Here is a 19,190-nt window from a genome sequence, read left to right as displayed (position 1 = left end):
TCAGCACAGGTGGCCTCTGGGCCACTGCTCTTCCTGGAAGCTCGCCGGGGCGATAGGAGGTGAGGGAGGCCAGAGGGCAGGGGACACCATCCTGAGGCAGATTGAAGGATGCCAGCTGCCCTCACTGCCCCCTCCGTGCCTCAGTCCTCATCAAACACTCCATAGCACCCACTTCACGGGTCTGTCGAAAGATGTGGAAACCCCTAGAATAGCACCCAGCTCACAGCAGACTTGTGGGTTCCTTCCTTTCCCTTTCCTCACCCTGAGAGAAAGTGGGCACTAGATGCTAACAGTAATCCAGCTGTTTCTGTCCCTTGGCTCAATTAACCGTCCCAACAACCCTCTAATATTATCCCCATGTCACAGTCAGGTGAACACAGTCCCAAAGGCCCGTCTGCAATTCATACCAAGCCCAGAGCCCAGGGACAGTGGGGAGGTGGCAAGGGAGCCGCTGGGAGGCCTGTGGGGCTAGGCCCCACAGACAGGAGGTCCTGGACTTGGGGGTACACTGGTCCTTCCCTGCAGTGCCACTTGGGTGGCAGCTGGGCAGTTTGGGGGTGGAAAGTGTGTGGTCCATGGTGGAGCTGAAGCAAGTTAGGAAGATGGAGTAAAGGATCCAGGAAGGGGGATGCGAGAGGAAGGGGAAAGGGCCTCCATCGGCAGGCGGTATGCAAAGGTTGGGAGGTTAGAGGTGGCGTTTTCAGCATGGAGCGGGCCCCAGTGGCTAATGCAGGGCATGTGGAGTCAGGACACCAAAGGCTGCAAGGCAGGTGCCCACCTGCCCCCAGCCCCAGGGAGAGTGGAGTGACCAATGAGACCAGCTCTGCCCGCCCACCCACCTGCGGCCAGAACTGTAGGGCCTACAAGTGGTCTGCGGCAGGGCTGGGCCCTGCAGGCAGAGGCAGCAGAGGGCCCTGGGGGTGGGGGTGGGAGGTTGTGCCCGACCAGGAGGAGACCCTGGCTTCAGACCCCGGGCACTAACAGAGAGTGTCCACACTTTGCATTGCAGTACACGGTACTTAGTCAAGCGAGCACCATGAGCATCCCGGTTGCCATGGAGACAGATGGGCCCTTATTTGAAGATGTGCAGAGGCTGAGAAAGGCAGTGAGCGAAGAGGCTCGGCAGGTAAAAGTGCGCAGAGCTCAGCTGGGAGGCGCTCGCTGTAGATTTGCTTTGAAACGCATATAATTGTGTAGGTGAGGTGCTGTACGCAGAGCCTTCTGTGCCAGCCAGCGTTAAAAATTAAACTTCAGTAATCTCAGTGATCCATTTACTAGAAACAGTTTTTAAGAATTAAGTATGTGTCCGCAAGTTGTCTCTTCGTTTATTTTAACAGTAGTAATCCCTACCCGTAACTCTTTCAGTGTTAACTTGAGCAAAAATTCAAAAGCTTCGCAATAACGTCCTGCCGCTCTCCTTTCCCTCTTCCTCCCTCCAACTTCTGCTCTGGCCCAGCGGGTCCCCCTTAGTCCCCAGTTGTAGTGACGGCCAAGCTCAGCAGCCCAGACACCTGGTGGAGCTTTGTCTCTCTCCCCACAGAGAACCGCTCCGCCTGTGGGGCCTGTGCAGGGCCCAGGCTCTGGTGGGGTTCCTGGAGCTAGGGGCTCTGTCGGAACCACCACAGCTAGTACCCTTGCGTGAGCAGTTTTGTTTCCGCTGTGGTGGAAATGCCTATGTAGATCCCCACTAGTCCAAAGGTAGACTCTAATTACTGAATTGAGAACATATATACCGTGGGTTGTAGGGAGGGTAACGCACTAGCTCCTACCTTGTGCGACGAACCTCCTGGTGCTGTGCCTCTCTGAGCAGGCCTCCCCATTCCTATCCATGTAAGCTGGCATGGCCAGGGACCTGGGCCTCTGACTTCGAACTCTAATCCCCTCTCACCAGGGAAAGAGTTTCCAAAGACATCAGCACTGGGATTCTGACACGTGAGAAGTTAGCAGCTGGAGTTACACTGTGTACTGTGTGCAGTGGTTCCTAAGTGCTGGTGTCGTTTGGAGCTCAGTTAAACGGGGGTTAATCTGTTTGATTTTAAATCTTTTTTTAAATTACGTTCTTTTATTGATTTCAGAGAGAGGAAGGGAGAGGGAGCGAGAAGTAGAAACATCAAAGATGAGTCATCTATCAGCTGCCTCCTGCATGCTCCCCACTGGGGATCGAGCCCCCGAAGCCCTGAGCAGGAATCGAACCGTGACCTCCTGGTTCACGGGTCAATGCTCAGCCACAGAGCCATGCCAGCCGGGCTTAATCTGTTTGATTTTAATTCAAGTAAATTGTATTTCCCACCTGGTCAGACAGGATCAGACGTTTCCCAGAGCATACGATCCAGACCGTCCAGACTGCACTGTCCTCCCCACAGCCACGCAGCTGCTGCGCACTGAAATGTGGCCGTGGGCACTGAGCTGTGCTGTCACTCAGACTCGGGGATTCCCAGGCTTACTGTGAGGAAAAAAAGTAAAACATCTCATTCGTCATTTTTTATTATTATGTTAAAATGATAATATTTTTAATATGCTGGGTTAAATAAAACGTTAAAATTAATTCTACCTATTGCTATTGCTTTTTACTTTTTTGACATGGCTACTAGAAAATTTGGAATTACGTACGTGGCTGGCATTACCTTTTGACTGGGCAGCCCTAGTCTGGACTCTTTTTCTCCTTGGTGCTGCAAAGGAGGTACCGGCGCTGACCACAGTCACGCCACTTCCAACAGGGGGTATGGAGATGGTGTTTTTTGAGAACTCGTAACATGTTTGTTTTTATGACCTTTGAAATTAGATTACATAATGCAGTTTTTCATGTAATTGATATTCTTGCAAAAATTATTCTCCCACCCTTACCTTTAGATTTCTGTGGATCACTTCCAGGGTTGGGAGACTTGATGCCATTAAGATATCAGTTCTCCCCAAATTAGCACAATCTTAATCAAAGTCCCAGCAGCTTTTTTTTTTTAAGAAATTGACAAGCTGATTCTAAAATTCATATGGAAATACTGAGGACTTAGAATAAATAGCTAAAATAATGCCAAAAAAATAATAAAGCTAAAAGATGAACACTCCTCAACCTCAAGACTTACTATGGATTTCTAGGGATCAATTGAATCCTCCTCAGATCTCAGCCCGTCTAGGTGAAGATATTTGTTGTGCAGTCTCTTAGGTATGACATTTGCTATGATAGACCTTCTTAATCTGAAAATGTTCAGTCATATTCCTGAAATGCTCAGAACACCGTTGTTAAAGACACTGAGATTCAGGGGGAAAATGTATGTAGCTAAAAATTAAGTCTTTAGTATTTCCAGTGCCTTTTTAATTTTATTTTCAGCTAATTTTATTTTTCCAAAATAATTCCACTTTTTTTTTAATGACTCGAGTGGTGGCTCAGGACATGGCACGTGAGGTAAATGATAGTACTGAGGGAGGGAGGGAGGCCCTAAGGCCAGTAGAATGTAGCTGGTTGGAATTCTGTGGAGAAATACAACTGTATGTTTACCTGTCAGACCATATTTGCATTTCTTTTGAGAAACTTGTATAACCCTACGGAGAGCATCTAAGAAAATTAGTAAATTTCATGTGAATGACATTTCTACCAGAGACATTTAAAATGTTTACAATTCTCATTTTGACAGTCGGTCGGGAGAAAAGCAGTGCCCGCCATGCAAATCAGGAAGGTGTAGAAAGACGGAGGAGGGAAGCACAGGTATTCTTTACTCCCCTGGAGAGTCTCCTTAAGGCTGTTCTGCTCAGGAAAAGGCTGACAAGCTCATGTCGTGGACATGAAGTATTTTCCCTGTCATTCCAGCTTGTGTGGTGAAGACCAGGAAATCTGTCCCTTAAGAAATTTTCATTAGTTCTGCCCTAATTTAAGTACTAAAAACACGCACAATTATGTGCACCCAACCCCCGGTGTTCTGTTACTCACTGTAAATTCAGTATCTTAGCTCTGCCTTTATGCTGCAGAGCAGGCCGTTCCTCCCGGCTTGCACCACAGCAGGACATCACAGTCATGCCTCTGCCTGTCTGTCTGTCTGTCTGTCTATTCCATGTGTCTTGTCTGTTCCACCCACTGCCCGCATGTCCACCAGCACGGCCTCTCCACCGAGTGTCCCTCACCTAGGTGACCATCTGCATGGTGTCTCCTGCTCTCCTGCTCCTGTTTCTCTGACTTCTCCATGTGGCTTGTAAAGTTACTCTCCGTCTTACACACCAATTAAAAAGCCTGCACAGAGCGTCTCTGCTGCACCCAGTACACCTCTGCCCTTTGAGAGCCCCAGGCCTGTGTGCCCAGTTTGCATCGGCTGGCTCCAGTGCCCAGGGCTTTGCTGTCGCCTTGGAATGCCTGTCCTGGCTTCGGGAAGTACTTCCAGGATCAGGTCCTGGTTTGTGTGGCTCGCTTCACTCTGTTTTGCAGCTCACCCTGAACAGGACGTGAACTCAGGTGGGACTGCCCTCTGAGTTCCCCGTCGTCGAGGCAGACCTGCTTCACAAATGAGGGCATCCTCACAAGCGCTATGACCACGACCGACAGGCTGCTGGCTTCCCTGGCACCTCACGCCAGTTTCCAGGGGAAAATAAAATCCCTGCCTTTACCATGAATGAATATTAACATTCAAGTAACATCATAGAAATAATCTTAAAATCATGTTACACAAACTTATTTCTAAACCCTGACTTTATTGCTGTTTCCGTAGCTAAATCTGCAAGGAACTCTAAGAAATAATAGCTCTGCAAAAAATTGTGAACTTTTTATGTATGACTTCCTCAGGTCCTTGAATTTTATTTTATTTTTTAAATCTATTGATTTCAGGGAGAGAGAGAGAGAAACATCAATGATGAGAGTCACTGATCGGCTGCCTCCCGCACGCTGCCAACTGGGGATCAGGTCCCCAACCCGGGCATGTGCCCTGACCAGGAATCAAACCGCCTGGATCCTAGGCCGATGCTCAACCTCCCAGCCACGCCCGGCCGGGCTGTCCTTGAACTTTTCATTGAAGCAAAGTTACGGACTATACCAAACTTAGGACTCTGGAGACTACAAGAAGCTGTTTTGTGTGTGTTTTTTTGTTAATCCACACCCAAGGATTTTTTTTCCATTGATTTTTATTTTTTTATTTTTTATATCTTTATTGATTTCAGAGAGAGGAAAGGAGAGGGGGAGAGAGAGAGAGAAATATCAATGATGAGAGAGTCATTGATCAAGCCCGCAACCCGGGCATGTGTCCTGACCGGGAATCAAACCCCGATCGCCTGGATCCTAGGTAGATGCTCAATCGCTGAGCCACTCCCGGCCAGGCTCCATTGATTTTTAAAGTGAGTGGAAGGGAAGGAGGGAGGGAAACATCGATGTGAGAGAGACATTGATTGGTTGCCTCCCACACATGCCCCGGCCAGGGCCAGGTATGAACCTGCAACCCAGGTACGTGCCCTTGACCGGGAATCAAACCCAAGACCCTTTGGTCCCTGGGCCAACACTCTCTACTGAGCCACACTGGCCAGGGCTGGACCACGGGAAGTTTTACCATTAAATTCTTTCCGTTGTCAAATGATTGACTTAAAACAAGTTTTCTCGGGTAGACGTTTGTTCCCCACCACAAAGCAGATTCTCCTCTGTAATGCTGTCTTCTTTCTGATGGTGACACTGGCAGGAAAGACTTGGCTCAGGTCCCCGTGTCTTACCGACAGTCTTCTGTATGTCCCTGGTATTTGGAGGAGTCAGACAGCTTGTCCTGTGTCCAAAGTACTGCTGCTGGTGCAGTGCCCTGCCTCAAACCTGAACGACTGTGTCACTGTGGTTCTTGGAAATGGCGCTTTGGGGGGAAATGCCCCATTCAGGCCCCTCTCTCTGCAGACACAGTCCTCCAGATTTTCCTGAGAAAGTGGGATTCTTTTAATTTTTTTTAAGTAAAACCCAAATGTCCTAGAGTTCAGGAAGAGAATGGGATGGAAAAGGGAGTCTTTTATTATACTTAATGTTGGGAAATTTTATGTAAATAATTAAAAGTTTTTCTAAGTTGTAGAGGGTTTTATCCTCTACATGACCTGCCTGATGTCTCCTAAAGTATCTTTTTCTAAATTTGATAGAAGTTTGAAATGTTTTAAACGGTTTTCATCTGTTTTATTTACCTACAGAGGAAATTTCCACTTTCTGAACTGCCTCTGGAGTGGACAGAGCCATAGAATGGGTTTGGGAACATTTTGCCAAATGGGAGGCGTTTACGATGTGTGGGATTGGCTCACCCTGGTGAATCTGCAGAACAGAGGCACTGAGCACTCTGTGCAAACTGCACGTCTTAGGGGAGAAAGCACAGTGCCGTGCCCGTCCCTCCCTGGTCGGGACATTGTTTCTAACAGACGTGACGTTTTGGGGTAATGACCACAGAGGGAATAGTTGCCTCCGCCTGCCCCTTAGAGTGCGGAGGCCCTGGGTGTGCTGCCGCGGTGCGCAGCTGCCCCTCGCGACGAGGCTGACGTGCGCTCACTGCGGGGACAGCGTGGTTCGTAGCCAACGCGCTGCGTTTGTGATTCCAGGCACAGAAGGACCTGAAGAAGGACCGGGCTCTGATGCGCCGCAAGTCCGAGCTGCCTCAGGACCTCCACACCAAGAACGCCTTGGAGGCTCACTGCAGAGCCGACGAGCTGCTGCCCCAGGACGGCCGCTAGCCGCCCGCTCGGGCCGGGTTCTGTAGAAAACGTCCCTTCGTGCCATACAGATCAGTCACACTCAGAGTCAGAGCTTTCTTCGCCCCGTCCCGTGTCCGTCCCATAGGCAGTACGCACTCCCGCCCAGCTCGAGATCAGGAGTTCAAACAATGGTGACTCGGACCCAGGCCGCGCTGGCCACGCGTCCCCGCGCGGTCCCAAACATGACAGCGTCCCAAATCAGAGCTAAGGCAAGTACCCCGGCCATCACCGTCACGCTCTACCCAGTGGAATGGTGATCGTTAAACTAGGTGGTTCTAAGAGAATATCACTGTCTTTCAAATCAAAGGAATGCTTTTAAAAAATATTTCATATTTTAAGACTTAACAGCCTTTGAACTTGTTTCCACGTGATTGTTTACACCAGCAGTTTCTTCTTTCTGGTTTTGGTGTTTTTTTTCAATTTCATTGAAATGGTTTTTTGCTGTCGTTCTAACACAGGAAAAGTGACAATCCTCAGCCGCTGTTTTCCTGAGGTACCTTCACTTTGAGTAACGGCAGGTACACGTGTCCGACTTCTTCATGTATTTCTAAAGCCATATTTGCCCGTCGGTCCAGCCCCAGGACCCCAGGAGCGAGCTCGGGGGGAATGCATCCCGCAGCGAGCTTTCTGTCTCCTTGGCTAGAATTGGAATTTGAAACGATGTGCTCATTTTTGAGTTTGCAGAATTTTTTTCTGTACTTACACATTGTTGCCCTTTATCAAGGCTCTTGAATTAATAAAATGAGAGTCTCTAAGAATTCCACACTTTGTAGAAAGCTAGAACGAGGACATTTTGAGTAAAGCCAGTTCTTGGCTGAGTGCAAACGGCAGCTGCCTTTGGGCAAAGGTAACAACAGTAGCACCGTCTGCGCCGGGCGCTGGCGTGGCAGTCGCCGCTGTTGTGACGGTCCTGAGAGCTGAGGGAGTGACAGGGAGTATGACTTCAGGTGAGTCCTTATGTTGAAACGAGCACACATTATATGCACCTCGTGAGGAAAATCCCGTCTGAGTTTTCATCAAATGCTGCTATATATTTCCCAGACTCCCTTGCATGTGTGGAGCTTCTCGTTTTCGATGGAATAGCACGAGGAAAATTCTTTAAACTTAGTGCTTTGTATGTTCTTTATTTCTCTCAGGGTGGCCAGTATCTTGACTTATTTATCCTGCTTGAAAGCTGTTTGAGATGTGTGCTGCTCCTCTACACAGCGGTTCTCCTTCCTTTTGTCTCGGCATATGATTAGATAACTTAATGTAAATGTCTCGATGCATCAGAGACACAGTGTGGCTTCTTTTAGGGTCTGTCTTCTAATCAAGGTCTTGGTATCCACGCAAACGCTGTAAAAGCAGACATCGCTCCCTGCCACTTAAGCCCGTGGGCGGTGTGTCCGGCGCCCTGGAGGACACCCACTCGGGGGAGGGCACTTGTGTGAAGCCTGCGCCGATCCGCGCCCGGCGGAGGGCAACCCGCTGGCGAGCAGACACGCTTCCTGAGAAACTTGACGAGTATCTGTCCAGTTACCATATGAAATTCACCATTTACAAAAGTTCAAATGCCTTCTCCTTCTGAGGGAAAAAGGGTGCTTTTTACTGTATAAAGCAGCGTCTCATGTGTTTTGATACCATTGTTTGAACTTCCGTCTTTGGCTGACAGATGCTCAGATACCCTTGACTCTGTATGCTCAGTGTGTTTGTGAGAGAGCTTTCTGGAAGACTCTTGCCCTAGGAAAAAAGCAAAATTTCACTGTTTGGGTGACTGTGTAAAGCTCAAGGTATAAGACATCTAGGTTTTATTTCTGCTCTTTATCGAAGACAAACATTCACCAAAAAGGGAAAAAAAGTTTTGCGAGAAACTAATTTACTTTGACAAGAGTATTATTTAATATTTTGGCCTATTAAAGGTTTCCTAGTTAGTATTCAGATGCCCTGTGCTAATTGTTCAGCTTATATATTATTATATAGATACGTTGTTTCTTCTGTACCAAACCGATTTCAAAAGTACTCCATTGACAATAAACTGGTGACTGTTTTTCTTCATAAAGTCCCGCGTTTGGCATCTTCACTTGTCCCCAGACGTCCCCGTACATCAGAAATGTCACTTTTCCCGTGTCTTTAGTGTGGCTTTAGTACAGCTTTCTTTTAATATTGTACATACATTGTATCTTTGTTTTATGGTAATAAGTAATAAAAATGTAGACTTCATATTTTGTACAAAATGTCCTATGTACAGAATAAAAAAGTTCATAGAAACAGCAAAAATAGGTAAGTGGCACAATTATTTTTCCTTAGAAAATATCTGTAACTTTATGCTTTAGTGAAATGTTAAGTACCTACATATTTTTTAACATTTTGTAACTCAAAACTTTTTGTTTTGACATTGTTTATGAAGAGGAACTTCATACACTTGCCATTTAATATGCTCTTTTATCTAATTTTAAAAGACTCTAAAAATGGTGTATTATATGGACTAAATAAAGAACATGTGAATTTTATCGCTCATCATGAAACTGCATGCAGCGTGGTGTTGGGCCAGCTGCTCTGACCGTGCCGAGTCTGTCAGGGTCCGGCCGCCACGCCCAGGACGCTGGCTGGAAGGTGGGGCCGGTGTCCCCCACGCAGCCCACGCTGAGCTCGTTCCGCTTTCTCACGGGAGAAGTAGAGGCGTCTTCGTATCGACCACCTCTCACCCTGAGCAGGCAAATGTGGATCGGAGCAGTTCGTGGAGATGGAATTATTAGAGCCCTGATCATGTTTAAGTTCTTTTTTGTGTTTGCTAATCCTCACAAGGACATTTTTTCCATTGACTTTTTTTAGAGGGGGGAGGGAGCGCGAGAGAGAGAAACATCGATGTGAAAGAGACACATGGATTGGTTGTGTGCACCCCAATCGGGGCCAGGGATTGAACCCAAAGCCCAGGTCATGCCCTTGACCGGGAATCGGCGCCTGGACCAACGCTCTAGCCGCTGAGCAGCACCGGCCAGGGCTAAAATGATTCTTGAGACGCCATTAATGTCTGGGAAACAGAGTAGACTGGTTGAGAGTGAGTCAGGGGTCGGGGGTGACTCACCCCCTGCGCAGCGAGCTCACTGTCCTCACCGAGGCTGTTACTGAGAAGTGGACGAGAGGCGGCCCGGGATGGCGGTTTCATCCCCGCAGTTGCGCTTGAGCAACACTCCAGCAGGTGGGTTGTGACCTATATCCTGAGTGTTTTCATCTGTCGGGTGGTGTCAGTGACTCCTCCCACTGGAAGAAGTCACTCTAGGAGCCGGGTGCCCTGAAGAGACCGAGCCCCAGGTGGCGGCGGGTGGCCCTGGGACCTCCCCACGAGCCTGTGGCCTGAGCGTCTGGTAACCCTGTGGGGTAGTTTGGGAATCACACAATCCCCGCGTCCGCCCAGGAGCAGGTGCGCTGCAGCTCTCACACTGCGTCCCCACGCTCGGTGTCCCGCGTCCCGTCCTGAGGAGGCCACAGCGGTCAGGAATTCCGGAGAAGCAGGATGGAGGCGGGCTGCCCCCCGACCCGGCTTCTGCTGCACTTGTTCGCCAGCAAGAGGCCTGAGAGCAACGCTGAGCTGGCTCCATGGTCCTTCCCTGAGCTGCTCGGACGCTCAGCGGGGATGACAGTAACCCTTTCCTTACCGCCACCTTTAGCCTCAGCCGCTGTCGGTGCCTCGTTTACCTGTGAGTTCATGCTCACAACCCACCACAGGTGAGGAAACTGAGGCACGCAAAGGCTCAGCTACTGGCCCAAGGAGCCAGGTTTCAGCCCACGGCGTAGCCCGGGAGTCCCAGCCCCTCCCCACTGCGGACACTGGAAACACCCAGAGCATCTCAGGGGAAGGCCACCAATACGTGACGGGGCCGAGGGTGACCAGAGAGAGGCCGTGGGGCTGTGGTGTCACGGGGTGGCCGTGAACTCCTAGAACTGGAAGAACCTCAGAAACCATCTAGTCGGGTGGCCGGCGCCCACACTTCAGAAGCTATAGTTTTTATGTAAATTACATTCTGCAATATTTTAACTACTTTTTAAAAAGCACTGAAATGTACCAAATTTCAACACTTTGGAGACCAGCAGCTCATTAGCTTGTTTTCATTAACTTTGTACTAACATGAACCTATAAATTTATCAAAAATTCAGCTTTTATTTGTTTAGATGTGGTTTCACATAAGATTTCATGGGGGGAGGAGGGGTTCCACTACCAAAAAGTTTGAAATGCACTAAGATTAGCACTTTTTTAGAAACAGTAGTAGTTCCTAGAGGTGAAGATACAAGTATTCCCCCACTCCTGCGTGCTGTGCTGTCTCTTGTTTTTCTGCTTTTTACAAAAGCATTATGCAAATCCCACAGAAAGGCGTGGGGAGTGGGGTACAGAAACTCTAATTCACCTTTTCTGTCCGAAGCTTTTCCTGATCACATCCAGGAGCATGCAGGGTGGGCCGCCTGCAGGGTGGGCCGCCTGCAGGCGTCTCGGAGTCGGGCTGGCGAGGGCCCGCGAGTGTGGTGCTCGACATGCTATCGCGATGTGATTACTGCAAGTCCAGTTACCACCCGTCTCGAGTAATTACCAAGGCAGTTTCCGTAACAAGCAGCCAACAGCAGGCACTTTGGGTGAGCTCGGTGCAGTCGGGACGGAAGAAGAGCCGTGTGGACTGAGGGCCTTCACCCCAGGCTCAGGAGCGCCCAGGAACCCCCGGAATTATGTGTCTGTATCTTCTCTGCAAGAAACAGCGTTTATCAAATGGGTCTGTGTCCCAGGAGTTTCTATCACACTCCTCCCCCCCCCCCCCCCCCCCACACACACACACACGGATTCCAGGGGGCAAAAGGACAAAGGGCAGATCCTGGCACTAAACTGTAACGAAGTCAGTCTAAAGCTGAGCACTCAGGTGCGGTGGCCTCGTTAGTCTCCATTTCTGTCTCCAAATCGACCTGGCCTTTGGTGTAAAGGTCAGGGCACTTTCTGGCCGGTGACTGCACCAGGCCAGTAACCCTTCCCTCTGGGGTTCCCGAGGCGGGTGGACAGCGCCCCAGGGCACCTGTTTACCGTACACTTGGTCAGAGGGTGTGGGGACCTGACTGAAAAGGGCCCTTTCACCAGGAGTTACCCCAGAGTGAGCACACTGCCCCACGGCGGGAGACCAGAGCAGGGTCGCCTCCTGAACAGCAGCGAGGCCTCGGAACCCCCATGCTGGGCACCGTGCGGACTCTGCCACAGCCCCTGCCAGCCAGGCGGACCCCCAGGGCACCTTGTCTGTGCCCAGCTGTGACCGAGCAGAAACGGGAAGGCCTGGCATCCGTCTCTCTCTGACTTGCCATATTGTTCAACATTTTAAAAAAGAACAACGTCCTTGCATCCCTCTGTGCCTTATCCCCCAAAGCCAGCCGCCGGCCGGCCAGCTCCACTCCCAGGGGCAAACTGTTAGGACCTGGGGCATTTTTTCAGATTCTTTATCTGGGCTCCGACCTGGGCGGGCGCCCGGTCCCGCTCGCCCATCAGAACCCGGCTCTTCGCGCGCCCCTCCTGGGTGGCACCCCGACCCTCCCCCACCCCCCTCCCCATCACTCCCCTGGCTCTGTTTCAATCACGTGATTGTCACCTACGAGAGTGTTGCTCTGAATCAGAGCCCGGAGGACCTTAGGGATGGAGTCCGGCTCCCACGCTTCACAGACGGGGAAACGGAGCCCAGGAAGTCTCAGGTTTCTAAGTCCAGCTCCCTCCTGCCCCTGCATCCTTCAGCCCCAGGGGCCAAAGTCACGCCCTCGACCCGTCTGCACCCCGCCCAGCAGCCCCCCGGGTCAGCGCCGGGCCCTGCTCCCTTCTCCGCTCCGACAGGAGCCTCGCCCGGGGGCCGACGCCCTGCTGACCCCCCCCGCCCCGGCTGGTCACTAGCTCTCTGTCCCTCCGCTCGGTGACCGGCCCCGAGGCGCTCACAGCTCCGCCCGGCTCCCCAACTTCACGTCGCCGGGAGAACGGCTCGCTCGTGCGGGGGCGCGGGGCCGGGGCCGCCCCGCAGCGCGCAGGCCCGACCGGCACTGGGTGGGCGGAGGGATGAACGAGCGCCCCCCGCCGGAGGAGCGGGCCCAGGAGGCGGCGGGCGGGCCGGGCTGTGAGCAGGTCGCCGCGCTGCGGAGGAGCCAGGGCGGCCGACTCCCGGCCCCACGCGCGCGTCCGTGAGCGCCCGCGGCCGGCCCCGCGAGCCCTGCGAGGTCCCGGGCGTGAGTCCCGCGGAGGCCCCGCCCACCGCGAGCCCGGAGCCACGCCTACGCAGCCTCGGCTGCAGGTAACGTGGCGGGGGCCACGCCCCCAGAGCCCAGCCAAGGGCCGCGGCTGAGATGCCCCGAGTCCAGCTGGAGCGCGGGCCAGGCCCGGCAGCCGTGAGGGAGGCAGGGGCTCCGGGCGGGAGGGGACGGCGCCGGGAGGCCCTGGGGTCCACGTTACGAAGCCCGTCCCACCGTCTGCGCCACAGGGACCGGACAGGCCCCGCGCCCAAGGCCGGCTCAGAAAGATGACGAGGGCGGCGAGCCAGGCGGCGCCTGTACGCGCTGCCCCACCCCGCCCGGTGCATTGTGGGGCTTAGAGTCGCCCGCCCCACCTCGAATCTCGCGAGCGAGCGAGATTCACGCGGATGACAGGATTGGGCGGGGAAGGGCTGTCGAGGCTTCCCCTCCTCGGAGCAAAGTCCCGCCCCAGGGCCGGGATGAGCCAATCCAAGGCTCGCGGCTCTGGCCGCGGGGATTGGCCCGAGCGCTCACGTGACGGCGCAGGGCACGTGACCGAGCCGGCTCCCCCCCCGCCCCGGGCACGTGATGGAGACCGCGGTACCCTCGAAACTGGGTTCCAGCTGCAGCGGGAAGGGGCTGGAAAGACCCAGGCCCCGAGCCGGGGTTCGGGCCCTCCTGAGGACGGGGCCCGCCCGCTGCGCCCCGGCTCTCGCTCCCGGAGGGGCCCGGACACAGCGTCGCTGGAGAGCGAAGCGGCGCTGGGCCTGCGGTGGCCTCGCGGCCTGGAAACGCACCGCCGTGGGGGGCGGGCCCGCGCCCGCTGCTCGGGAGGCCCGCGGTGGGGCGGGGCCGGCGCAGGCGGAGCCCTGGCCCGGCCCGAGGCGGCGCCGCGGAAAGGACTTGGCGTTTCACCCTGGGCCGGAGCGGCCCGGCGGGTCCCGCGGCAGCCTCCCCCGCCGTCCCGCAGCCTCGCTGCTGTTCCCACCGAGCTGGGCACCCCGGCCGGGAAGGCAGCGTGTCCTCTGCTCCCGAAACCCCAAACCTCGCCGGCGTCTCTCGCACCTTCCCCCAGGGAGAGGCCGCAGCCCCTGCTCGGGGTCCGGACCCAGCCCCCGCCTTCGGCCTGGCTCTCCCACCCCTGACCCCACCCCGGCCTGCGGGACCTCGGTCGGGGAGCCTGGCCCGGCCCGGTGTCAGCCCCAGGCGGGCCCAGCAGGGGTGCAGTGGCCGCACTGACCAGCCCGGGGCGGCTGCGCTGGCAGGTGCAGCGTTTACAGCTTCGGGCGGGGCGCAGCCAGCGCGAACCCCCTTCCCGAGTCCCAGAGCTGCCCGCCCGCCGCCAGCGCGTCGGGTCCCTCGGGCCCTGGTCCTGCGAGTTCTTCATTGGGGGCAGAAGATGAATCTTAACCACCTGCACCCGCAACGTCCGCTGCAGTCGCCAGAGGCGCCCGGCAGGCGAAGCTGTTGGCAGGTCCCTCACATTTAAGGACAAGACTAAATGCCACTTCAGTATAAAAACGAATCGCGCCCTGGCCGGTGTGGCTCAGTGGCCGGGCATTGTCCCTGCACCGGGAGGTTGCTGGTTTGATTCCCAGTCAGGGCACGTGCCTGGGTTGTGGGCTCGGCCCCCGATAGGGGGCATGCGGGAGGCGGCCAGTTGATGTTTCCATCTCTCAGTGTTTCTCTAAAAATCAGTTTTAAAAATCTTAAAAAAAAAAGTCACATGATGCTGGACTGGGGCGCTGAAACCAGCGTGTTGCCATCACATGCCAAGGATTTGCCAAAAGTATCTTTGTGCCACGTCAGACACGCAGGTCTTTATCTTTAGCACTGTTTTGTGGAGGGCAGGGCGGCAGACTGACCAGTGGCTGACTTGCCCACAGCCGTAGGAAGCCTGACAACTTTGTTTGCTGGCAGAAGGAGCCCCCGTTCCCTCTGTCCTGCTGTCCTGAAGCTCCCGTGGTGCAGGACTCGGGGTCCAGGGGCAGCAGTGCTTTAATCCTCTGGGGTGCCCTAGCAGGTTACCTCAGGCTGGTGGCTCAGACAGAATTTACTCTCGCGCAGTTCCGAGGGCCAGACCTCTGAAATCCAGGCCGGCAGGGCTGGTTTCTTCCGGGGACCTAGGGAGGCTCGGTCCCAGGCGTCTCTCCAGCTCCTGGCACTGCCAGCAACCCTTGGTGTCCTCAGCTCGTAGCGCTGTTCCTTCCCATGTGGGCCTGTGTCCCCGGGCCCAGGTCTCCCTCTTATAAGAACACCAGTCAGAGACATGGAAGCATGCAACGGAGTTAAGAATTTCAGAGGGAAGGGGGCGTGCGGGGAAGAGATTAACCTAAGAACTTACATGCATAACCCAGGGACAGACGACAGTGTGGTGGAGGCCTGGGCTGGGGCGGATGCCGGGTGGAAGGGATCGGCAGGGTTAGCTTTTCGGCCAGACAGAGATGTGAGGGAACTGTAATACTTTCAGCAACAAAGATAATTTTTTTAAAATATATCTTTATTTCAAGGAGAGGGAGAGAGAAATAGAAACATCAGTGATGAGCCATTGATCAGCTGCCTCCTGCATGCCCCCCACTGGGGATCGAGCCCGAAACCCCAGGCATGTGCCCCGACCGGGACTCGAAGGATCCTAGGTCAATGCTCAACGGCTGAGCCACGCCCAGCCTGGCCAACAATAAAGATAAATTAAAAACACCAAAAAAAACCCAGTCATAAGATTTAGGGCCTGTGCTAATCTAGAATGGCATCTTCATTACATCTGCAAGGACCCCATTTCCAAATAAGGTCACGTTGAGGTTAGGACTTCAACGTTTTGGGGAACAAAATTCAGCCCACAACACGTGGCCTCCCACATCCCCAGCTGTCCGGGGAAGTGACTTCGTCAGGGTGCATCAAGAACTTTGTACAGGGCGCCTCCTCAGTCTTGAATGAAGGGGTGCATTGTGGCTGCCACTGTGACCAGGGATGGCAGTAAGAAGCATCACGCAGGGAAATTGGGGGGGGGGTAGGTAAAGGGGTGAGCGGCAGGGGGGTTGTTTTGTTAAATATATCTTTATTGATTTCGGAGAGAGGAAGGGAGAGGGAAAGAGAGAGAGAGATAGAAACATCAGTGATGAGAGAGTCATTGATGGGCCGCCCCTTGCACGCCCCCAACTGGGGATGGAGCCCACAACCCGGGCATGTGCCCTGACCAGGGATCGAACCCTGATCACCTGGATCCTAGGTTGACCCTCAACCTCTGAGCCACGCCCAGCCGGGCAGGGGGGTTGTTTTGGAGACGGGGTCAAAGAGGTTCCGTCTAAAGGGTCACCCTTGAGCAGAGGTCTGACTTAGAGAAGGGGCCAGCCCTTTAGGGCCCTGGAGAAAGAAAGTTCTGGAAAAAGGGAAAGACCCTCAGGCTGAGGTGTGCCTTGTGTCACCGGGGACGAAAGGCAGCCAGCAGGCCTCGGGGACAGAAGTGGGAGGTGGGTTTGGAGGGAGAGCCAAGGGCCAGATGGCTCAGGGACAAGCCAAGGCCGTTTTCCCCCAGTGAGATGAGACGCCGCAGGAGCGCTGGGCAGAGCTGCGGGCTCCGGACCTGCGTTTATGAAGACTGTTCCCCTCGCGCCTGGACGGCAGCTGTGACCGGAGCCTGGGTGAGAGCCGGGGGCCTGACCCAGGGCTGGGCTGAGCTGAGCTGACGTCAGGAGGGGAGCAGCAGGGTTTGCTGTTGGACCAGGTAGAGATGTGAGGGCACAAGGGGCCCTGGCCAGGTAGCCCAGCTGGGAGAGCATTTCCAGTCCCAGCCCCAGTCACAGCCCATACAAGCATCAACCATGAAAACGTAAGTGGGACGCAAATCCGTATTTCTCTCTTCCTCTCTCTCTCTAAAGTCAATCCATTAAAAAAAACTAAATGATGAAGGGGTCTGTTCATTAAAAAGCCCATGACTGCCCTATGTTTATGCATCTAGTGACGGCTTCAGAACACATGGAGCCAAAGCAGGTCTCACTGCGAGGGGAGGCGAGTGCTCGGGAATCGACAGACCGGCGGGACTGTGGGCAGGGATCCGGGGCACTCGGCAGGCACTGCCAGCCCGCGGCCGAGTCGGCGTTTCCCGGGACACCGCGCCCGGCGGCGGGGGGCAGGCCTGCTGGGGAGGGCGTCGCGGCCTAGAGGGGTCCTGACTGTCGCGGCGGAGGCCGCCTGGGCAGGTGGCGCATGGCCTCTGACGGCTGAGCACTGGGCCTTCGAGCCTTCGGAGGTTGGAAAGAGGGCAGGACCCGCACCCAGCGAAGGAGACGGCGCGGGAGCCGCGGCCCTGAGGCCGGCGAGGGCGGTGTGGCCGCCGAGGCCAGGCACAGGAGCGTGTAAGGCGGGGCGCCCGGGCGGCCGGTGGGGGCCACGGGTGACCCGCGCAGGGCAGAGGCACCCCACCTGGGCTCACCCTCAAGGAGTTTTGCCGAGAAGGGCAGCGAGAGGTGCCGAGGGCCTGGCTTTTCTTTTTCGAGAAGAGATGCGTTGGAATAGGCTGGACACGGTTGGGAGTAATGCAGGAGGTGGAGAGGACGCTCGGGAGCCGGGCGACCACTTCAGGGGCGACGTCCATCCGCGAGAGGGGGTGCGGTCCGTGCGCCCGGGACGCCCGCGCGGTGGCCGTGGCGGGGGACACGGTTCTTAAGTAAGAGAAGGGCCCAGGGCCCTGCTAGGGGCTCAGCGAGCCGGTGCCAGTGGGCGCGCGGTGGGCCGCGGGCTGGCATCGCTCGCTCTGGGACCCAGCTCGAGGGACTCGGGCGACCTTGGGACGCGAGCCTGGCGGCGCCGCAGCGACAGGAGGGAGCGGGCGGGGCGGGGCCTCCCGCCGCGGGAGGCGGGTCCGCGGTGCGGGCGCCTCTGCGCCACCAGAGGGCGCCAGGGGACCGCCCCGCGCCCCGCCCGCGCCCCGCCCCCGCGCAGCTGGGCGCGCAGCCCCCGGGAGCCGCGTTTGGCCCCCGCCGTCCCGCGGGGCTCTGGACTCGGGACGGAGCCGGAAAGGGGGTGGGTCCTCGGAGGAGCTTCAGCAGCAAACGCCCCGTAGCCTGGGGGGGGGCGGGGTGGAGCCCCGCGCCGGCAGCCGCTGGGAAGGTCAAACTCCAAAGTGTGCGCCGTGGAGCAGACTCCGCTGCCCCCCCCTCCCGCACCCCACACCCCGGCACCCCGCTCTCGGGGCAAGGTCCCGGGTTCACGGCCGTAGCCAGCGCGCGTGGGGCGAGGGACTGGAGGAGCGGGCGAGCCCCGCGCGCAGTTTCCAGGGCGAGGAGGGGGCGTCCCGGGAGCGGGGCCTGAACGCGCTGCGCCCGCGGGGCTTCGGCCGAGACGCGCGGGCGGCGGGAGGGGCAGGCGCCGGCGGAAATGGGCCCGACCCGGCTCGGACCCGGGGCCGCCCGAGCGGGACTTTGAAGAGACGGCGAGGGGCGGATGCGGCCTCCCCCGTGCCGACAGGTCCACTCCAACCGCCGATAGAACACAAGCGCCCCCTTAGCAGCCACGATCGCCCCCCTGGACTTAGAAGGAGCCCGGCCTCCAGCACCCCCTGCCCACTGCCAACTGAAAGACGGTGCCGCCGGGGACAGGACACAGCTGGGACACCCAACCCAGCAGGCAGAGGGGCGGCCAGGCTTGGGTGCCCGCCCCCCCAGGCTCAGCTTGGGGCCTGATGCGGGGAGGGCCGGGGTCCGGCAGCCAGAGGCCTCAGGGGCACCTCACAAGAGCAGGACTCTCACCTTCCAGCCCCGGGGCAGTCCAGCGGCCCCCAGGATGGGGGCCCAGAGCGCTTAGCACCCTGTGACCAGCAGCACCCGATGTCTGTTGGCCATTCTCGGCATTTATTAAATACAGCAAACACCCTTAGAAAACAGAAACGCAGGAGCCTTGCAGGCGGGTGGTTCGGGTTCCCCGTTTCCATCTCGGGCAGGAACGCTTCTGGCCCCCAGCCTGTCCCACAGGGCTGCACACCTGGAGCGGCACCCGCGCCCTGGCTGGGGGCCCGGTTGCAGGTGTGGGAGTCAGTCCCTCAGGTGCTGGAGCGGCTGTGTCCGGGTGGGTGCTGACTCACCCAGCAGCTCTCCCGCAGCCTCTGGCCGCCCGCCAGGTCGCTGCTGGACTTCTGGGTCTCAGGGGGTCAGTTCAGGCGTCACTGATCTGCACCTAATAGGCTTTCCTCTTTGCCCCGGCTCCTACCCCGAGGGCATGGGGTGGGGAAGAACTCAGCAGAGTGCCTGGCGCTGAGTGCTGGCTGCTGCTGGTGTTGCCATTAATTACCGTTAGGATCC

At 56.0% G+C, this 19,190-nt stretch overlaps 1 protein-coding gene across 4 annotated transcripts in view; it reads left to right on the top strand.

The window, feature by feature from the left end:
* Positions 1–9,170, top strand: part of PPP2R5C (protein phosphatase 2 regulatory subunit B'gamma) — a 115,048-nt gene extending 105,878 nt beyond the window's left edge. For 2 of the 4 annotated variants that reach the window (XM_087818170.1, XM_016212218.2), the window contains 2 exons: positions 1,010–1,126; positions 6,529–9,170. In XM_087818170.1, coding sequence (XP_087674296.1) covers positions 1,010–1,126; positions 6,529–6,660 — 249 coding nt within the window. In that variant the 3' untranslated portion in view covers positions 6,661–9,170. The remainder of the gene's footprint in view (positions 1–1,009; positions 1,127–6,528) is intronic. The other 2 variants (XM_087818174.1, XM_016212220.2) reach the window with 1 other exon arrangement.
* Positions 9,171–19,190: the final 10,020 nt, after the last annotated feature.

This window comes from Miniopterus natalensis, chromosome 1 (assembly GCF_054644295.1).
Source record: "Miniopterus natalensis isolate mMinNat1 chromosome 1, mMinNat1.hap1, whole genome shotgun sequence".
NCBI lineage: Eukaryota > Metazoa > Chordata > Mammalia > Chiroptera > Miniopteridae > Miniopterus > Miniopterus natalensis.
This window is presented reverse-complemented; position numbering and strand designations above follow the sequence as displayed.